The sequence below is a fragment of the Salvelinus sp. IW2-2015 genome, unplaced genomic scaffold (assembly GCF_002910315.2).
Source record: "Salvelinus sp. IW2-2015 unplaced genomic scaffold, ASM291031v2 Un_scaffold4272, whole genome shotgun sequence".
Taxonomy (NCBI): Eukaryota; Metazoa; Chordata; class Actinopteri; order Salmoniformes; family Salmonidae; genus Salvelinus; species Salvelinus sp. IW2-2015.
In genome coordinates, this window is record NW_019945543.1 from 21,350 (window position 1) to 29,027 (window position 7,678).

At 41.9% G+C, this 7,678-nt stretch overlaps 1 protein-coding gene across 1 annotated transcript; it reads left to right on the forward strand.

Moving 5' to 3' along the window:
• Nucleotides 1-5,362: 5,362 nt before the first annotated feature.
• Nucleotides 5,363-6,623, forward strand: LOC139026270 (C-type mannose receptor 2-like). Its single transcript, XM_070441565.1, has 3 exons — nucleotides 5,363-5,852; nucleotides 6,016-6,384; nucleotides 6,568-6,623. Exons 1-3 carry the CDS (start codon nucleotides 5,417-5,419, stop codon nucleotides 6,621-6,623), a joined length of 861 nt encoding a protein of 286 aa, XP_070297666.1. The 5' UTR covers nucleotides 5,363-5,416.
• Nucleotides 6,624-7,678: the final 1,055 nt, after the last annotated feature.

Consider the following 7,678-nt stretch of genomic DNA (forward strand, 5'->3'; position numbering starts at 1 on the left):
CACAAAAGAATGTCTCATTGTGATGGTCATCATACAGTAAAACTCCATAATTAAAGGAACACCACATAAAGTTCTTATGTCCAATGCAGCTGTTTATTAATATAATGCCCGATAACCTGTTTGGAGAATATTGCGGGTGTTGTCTCGGGCCGGCAAACGCCTGACAAGATTAATCCTCCAAACACCGACATTCGAGGGCATTATCAGCTTTATACAACCGGTTACCAACATATTCAAAGACTATTACATATTTTAATTAAACAACGCTATTTTATAAATTATTCATACAATTCATCCTTCAACAAGATATCAAGTCCCGACACAAAATCTAGTTCACCCCAAGCCGGCTGGTCGTTCTATCTATCGGTTCGTTGCTGAAATCAAACCTGTCGTTACGTCTTTTTTTCCGATATATGGATGCACCAGTCATTCGTTCAAATGTTCGATTGCCCTAACAATGACTAATGATCGTCACTGGCCAAGGTTGCCAGCTCCAGTTCAAATATCTATTCCCCAATGATCACTCAAAACTACAGAAAAGTCTGAAAACTAGCCTACTTTTTCACAGTAAAAGAGAATTGCCAATTATACAATAATCCTTGCCCCATAACCTTACGACCAAATTAAGAAGGGAATATCGTAGAACTGTAACCGACGTTAGAAGCACAATTCTTCAAAATACTAACATTTACTATACATGACCTAAAAAAGAATTGGAATATATCTAGAGAAAATAATTCGCCCTGAAACTCCCCAGATCATTTTCTATCAATGAAATGACATTTAACCAATGACTACTATGATAAGCAATAAACAACAAGGATGTATATGCCTGATACAGCCCATGACTTGGATAATTGGCCAATACCACAAACCCCGGGCTTATTCTATATAAACTGGTTAACCCAACTAAAAAACGAACAGTAAAACAATATATATCATACCCCTGGTATATTCTGTTCTAACTGGTTTCGAGCCTGAATGCGATTGGCTGACACCGATATATCAGATGAATAACCACGGTAGACAAAGCATTATTCTTACTGCTCTCAATTATGTTGGTAACCATTATACATTGTAAATAAATCCCCTTTGAACACAATGTAGCATGACTGACTGATAGATAAATCCGCACAGGAGATGGAGTTGATGGAAAGTTCGTCAGAGGATGCAAATCTCAACTTACAAAACATAAAAAACTAATTTAGGCAATTTCTGCATGTGCTTTATTATTTGAAATTGTTAAGACTACAATCCCGTATAAATGCCCTTTCGAATTACTTCATTTCAATAGCAAGCTAGACTAAAATCGGTTATGATTAATCAACTTTGCCATGCAGGTAGCTATAGCCACTGATAGCATCTCTTTCAATAGTCTCCAGTAGCCAGACAAATAATAAGCAAAGATGTAAAAATGAGACGATTTAGCAGCTTGCTTAGTTCAAAATTAACATACAAATTATTCCAACATGAATAGCGAGGCATTTTAGTAAAAGCCTGTGTTTCCAAATAGCCCTGCTGAATAGGCTAACTGAGCATGGGTCATAATTTCAAACCACTGAATTAAAATATGAATATAGCATAATGTCTATGCATATTCACTTTACCCTACCTAGCATGGTACACATTCCTCGACTAAACAGTACCCCTGCACATTGACTCGGTACCGGTACCCTCTTGTTTATTAACACCTCGTTAATTGTATTTTATTGTGCTACTTTTTATTTTGTTTATTTTTTACTTAGTTATTACAAATAATTTCGTAACTCTAGTTTCTTCAACTCATTGCTGTCAAATTTAGGCTTGTAAGTACGAATTTCACGAATGACACTGGATATATCGTGGTCAAACCGCCCAAGAGATGGGGTTGAGTCAGACGCAGAGAGAAAAAATTCAGAAGGAAACGGGCGTTTATTAAACCAGCTCAAAAAAAAACAGGACACCCACTACAGCAGAAAAAAAAAAAATAGCCACGGAAACCCCACCGACACCAGTCCAGGGAAAAACCACCTGTAAACATACTAACAAAACGCAACCCAAACAACTGACAGTCAAAACGAAAACAATCCCACAAAAACCCAAAGAAATGTCTGATTAAATACCCCCCCTAATTAACCAAAAATAAACCAGGTGAAACACAAAAACAACAAACCAAAAAAAAGGAAAAAGGATCGGTGCGCAGCATACACCGAAATTATTATAGAGCACATGGCTAACTAACAGCTTACTAAGCATCATACATCTCTATTATGTGCTTCAAGAAACGGGAATTCGTTAAAAAAACAAGGTCGAATCATGACTCAGTGATCTTCAGGTTGAGCTGGAGAAAGAGCCAGATCCTGACTTAAATGTATTTCCCTGTCAGAGCCGTTTTTTCCCTTCCCAGTCTTGAAATCACTGAAGTCTGAGAATTTTCCAGTTGTTTTTGAACAGCAAATCATGCTGAATTACAGCGATGCCCAATATAACATTTCTGCCCATAGTTCCAATGTTTATCCTTCTGCTTAGAAAAGAGACCCTTAAACCCAGTACCTGGACCGAAAACACCCACTCCACTGAATAGCAGCTTAGTGATTGCTTTGCAAAACCGACTGCAGTTAGCCAACTGATCCTTCCAAACACTAATCTTGAATAAGTATAATCGTAACTTGTTGGGTAATTTTATGTTTCAATGCCATGACCACCATACGTTATCTATAATTTCTCTTCATATGACAAAGATTGAAAAGATTTCCTGTAGATCTCAACATTGGATCATGATATGACTGCTTTCTTGCTGCTAGCTAAGATGTGTTGTTAACATATCATTCCAATCAAAGCTACAGTATATATAGTTATTTAATGTCATTTATCTGCCAATGAACCTGAGCCTTCTTATGACACTTCTAATGAAACCTATGCAGCCACCCAAGGCTTGAATGTTCAGCTCTCCCCATGTAGCATTTTGCGGTGACATAAGTGCGCCATGAGTGACAAAACAAACTGAGCCAATCAACTCAACTAGAAACATAACCAACCTGCAAAACAGCAACCCAAAATATATATATTTCTTTAACTAAACAGTGGGCTCCAAACAGATGGGGCTCTGATAGAAGACCATTATAGATGATTTCATTAGGCAGAGCCACAGGGTCACAGACTCAATCGCAGTTACAGTGAAATCATATCCTCCGAGCTCCCAACAGTGGTAAAAAACAATGATATAAATATACACATTTAAACTGTAGCAATGTCCATTGGTGGGTGGGCAGTAAATGTTTGCTGGCGGTAGGAACATAACAGGGTAGGGAAGCTGAAGCGCAGGAGGGGGGACAGTTGACAGGCTGCACTTACCTATCAGCAGCCGATGTCTGGGTAGAAGCTATGGCCAGTCTGCACAGTTTTTGCCATGTGCCTCCTATACTACCTGCATCTGAGTGATGAAGCAGGGAGAAGAGACCATGACTCAGGCTGAGGTCCGTATGATGTCCTTGCCTCCGGCGGTTTAGTGTTCCTTGGAGGCAGCATTGGAGCAATCCAATGGCGTTCCTGAGCTACCACCTACTGTCGACATTGTGGTCAGCTGTGAGAAGGAAGGGCTCGAGGGAAGGGGGAAGAGACAGCCCGTGAACGCGGGCGCGGAGGGGGCCCACTGTGTATATGACGGTTCCCACGTGTATACCTAATAAACTGTCCACTGAGTTTATATGAAAGGCTCCCACTGGTATACCTAATAAAACTGGCCACGTGTGTATATGAAAGGTTCCACTGTATACCTGATAAACTGTCCACTGAGTTATATGAAAGCTCCCACTGGATGTACATCATTTTGCTGTCAATTCTGCACGCATCTCAAATTACGTTCAGCACACACACACACACACCACACACACACACACACACACACACACACACACACACACACACAACACACACACACACAACACACACACACACAACACACACACACACACACACACACACACACACACACCACACACACACACCACACATGGAATCAGACAAGAAATAAACACTAACTGAGAACAACAGGATGAGAACAGAGATTTGTCCATCCCTGGAGATTGGAGAGGAAAACCTATTGATTCACACAATCCACAACACTGCTATTGACAAAACCTATGGATTCACACAATCCACAACACGGCTATTAACTAAAAGTTGGCCAAATCTGCTATTTAGAAGATCAATACTCCGTATGCCATATCTGAAAAAACCATTGAGGGGGGATTCACCATCGTTTTAAAATTACATTGTGTAATGTTTCGTGCACTCTAAAACATAATTTTTCCTGATAATTGCTTATACACGTTTACAGTAAACATTTCTTAAATATATAAATATATATATTTTATTATATTATCTACGAAGTAATCTCACTCTGTGAAGAAACACAGATGGACTCTGTTACCTGCTGTTATGGTGTTGCTTTAAGACCTCAGACTATTTATTGGTGTTGTTATTGACTCAGTTAACCTGCTCGTGATTTGGTGAATGGACTCAGTTACCTGATTTTTGATGGTGTTGTTGAATGAACTCAGTTACCTGATGTTGATTTTGTTGTTGAGACTCAGTTACCTCTGTTGATGGTGTGTGAATGACTCTGTACCTGATGTTTGGTAGTTGTTGAATGACCTCAGTTACTGCTGTTTGATGGTGTTGTTGAATGACTCAGTACCTATGTGGATGTGTTGTTGAAGATTCAGTTACCTGATGTTGTGCGTGTTGTTGAATGACTCAGTTACCTGAGTTGAGGGTTGTTGTTGAAGGACTCAGTTACCTGATATGTGGTTGTTGTTGAATACTCAGACCAGATTGGTGTGGTGTTGTTGAATCACTCAGTTACTTGAAGTGTGATGTAATGATGAATACTCGTAACCTGCTGCTTGATTCGGTGCTGTGTTGAATGACTCAGTTAACCTTGTTGTGGGTGTGTGAATGACTCAGTTACCTGCTGTTGATGTGTTGTTGAATGACTCACGTTACCTGATGTTGTGGCGTGTTTGTTTGAATGGACTCAGTTTACCTGTGTTGATGGTGTGTTTGAATGACTCATTACCTGCTGTGATGTGTTGTGAATGACCATACCTGCTGTTGATGTTTGAATGACCTCATGTTACCTGGATTTTGGTCGTTGTTGAATGACTCATACCCTGTTGATGGTGTTGTTGACAGACTTCAGTTACCTAATGTTGTGCGGTGTTGTCTTGAATGACTAGTTACCTGCTGTTGATGTTTTGTTGAATGACTCATTTACTGCTGTTGATGTGTTGTTGAATGACTCATTACCTGATGTGTGTGTTTGTTTCGATGGTTGTTGTTCAGCTGTCCCTCTCCCTTGAGTGGCCTCCGTCTTTCCATCCTCCCCTCATAATGTTGGTTTGTTCTCCACAGGGCTGTCCATCCTCCCCTCATAATGTTGGTTTGTTCTCCACAGGGCTGTCCATCCTCTCCTCATAATGTTGGTTTGTTCTCCACAGGGATGTCCATCCTCCCCTCATCCTTCCCTCATCAGTTCCACTTTGTGAACTTGACTAAGTCCTGGACTGAAGCTCAGAGTATCTGCACAAAGAACTACACTGACCTGGCCACCATAGATGATGACATGGCAGATATGAATAAGCTCAACAACACAATAGCAGATAGATGGATAGAATCAGCCTGGATAGGGCTGTATAACAACGTCTGGAGGTGGTCTCTGGGAGACAGAGAGTTAGAGGGGAACGGGTTTTGGGATCTCAATCATCCAAATAATGATCCCTCCCAAAAAAGGTTATGTGTGTATATGTTGCTAAATGCGACTTGGCAAAATTACGACTGTGAAAAAACATTTCATTTTGTCTGCTATGATGGTGAGTTCCCCTGTCCATTTCCTCATCAATCAACGATGTTGTCATATACCAAATCATTTTATTCAGATAAGAGATTCATATTTTATTTATTTAAAAAAATATATATTTACAGACATTAATCTGTATTTGTATTTTATTAAATCTTTTTTTTTCTCTCAAATAGACAAAAATGCGACCAATAAGTACATTCTCATCATTGTACCTAAGTCTTGGAGTGATGCTCACAGCTATTGTCAGCGACACCACACAGACCTGGCCAGTGTGAGGAACACAACAGAGATGGACGCCATCAAGAGTATCTTACCTGACGTCACTGATATCTACAGAGTGTGGATTGGCCTGAATAAATCTCTTGGCGTCTGGAGGTGGTCCGACCAGAGTGGCTCCTCTTTCAAGAGCTGGGAAACATTCAAGGAAAACATGGCAGATGGGAGTTATCAGGACGGAGAGTTCTGTGGTGAAGTTACTTTCCCTTCTGGAAAGTGGAAATATCAGGATTGTACCACCAACTCTAATTTTATCTGCTATGACGGTGAGCCTCTGACCAACACTTTAAATCCTCAATATAGACTTACGTTTAACATTTGGTTTTACCGTAACGTTGTGATGAGAAGGACTGAACATTAATGTACAATGGCGTAGGTCTTAGAATCAAAGTGAACTTAATATATTAACAATTATCATGAGTCTCTGTGTCCCCCTCTTCTTCCTCCAGATGAGCTGGTCCTGGTCTCAGAGAACAAGACGTGGTCAGAAGCCCTGTGGCACTGAGGTAGGAGATGGGGTGGAGAGATGCCTAAGGAGAGTTGGCGTAGAGGTGTAGAGAGGGTTAGAGAGGGGTGAGGTGTAAGAGAGGGGTAGAGGTGTAGAGAGGGTAGTAGAGAGAGAGGGGTAGACGGTGTACAGATGAGGGTACGAAAGGGGTGAGAGGGGTAGAGTGTGTAGAGAGGGGTAGAGGTGATAGAGAAGGGTAGAGGTTAGAGAGGGGTAAGTGTGTAGAGAGTTGGTACGACGTGTGAAGGGTGGTTAGAGAGGTGTAGAGTGTAGAGGTAAGGTGTAGAGAGTGTTATCTAAGAGAGGGCCGTACGGGAGTGGGTAGAGGTAGATTAGAAGGTGTAGAAAAAGGGAGAGAGGGGTGGTAGAGGGAGCGAGGAGAGGGAGCTATCAGGTGTAGAGAGGTGAGGATGTAGGGTAGCGAAGAGAGAGGGGTAAGAGGTTTAGAGAGGTAGAGGTAGAGAGGGTAGAGGTGTAGAGAGGGGTAGGGGTATGAGAGGGTAGATTGTAGAGAAGGTAGAGGTGTAGAGTAGGTGAGAGAGGGTAGAGGTGTAGAGAGGGGATAGAGGTGTAGAGAGGGGTACGAGGTAGAGAGAGGGGTAGAGGTGTAGAGAGGGGTAGAGGTGTAGAGAGGGTAGAGGTGTGAGAGATGAGGGGTAGGGTGTAGAGAGGGTAGAGGAATAGAGAGGGGTAGAGGTGTGAGAGGGAGGATAGAGAGAGGTTTAACACATCAAAAGAAAGAAATCACAGCTCACCAGTATTGTTGCTGCAGATGAAGTTGAATCTTCTGTCTCAGACTTGCCGACCCCACTGACCCCGTCTCTCTGTATGGCCCCCGTTTCCCCACTGCTCCTTAATGGTGTGTAGCCTCCCCGCCTGCCCAGTTGTGGTTAGCAGGACTCTTCTCCTTGACCCCAGAACCAGAAGTCCAGGGTGCAGTGTACCTCAGTCGCACCAGACGAAGGGAGTGGAGGCTTCTTGGCTCTCTGTTGGACCCAGCTGCTGGATGTTCTGGTTGTGGCGCAGACACCAGCTCCATGTCCAGGTTCTTA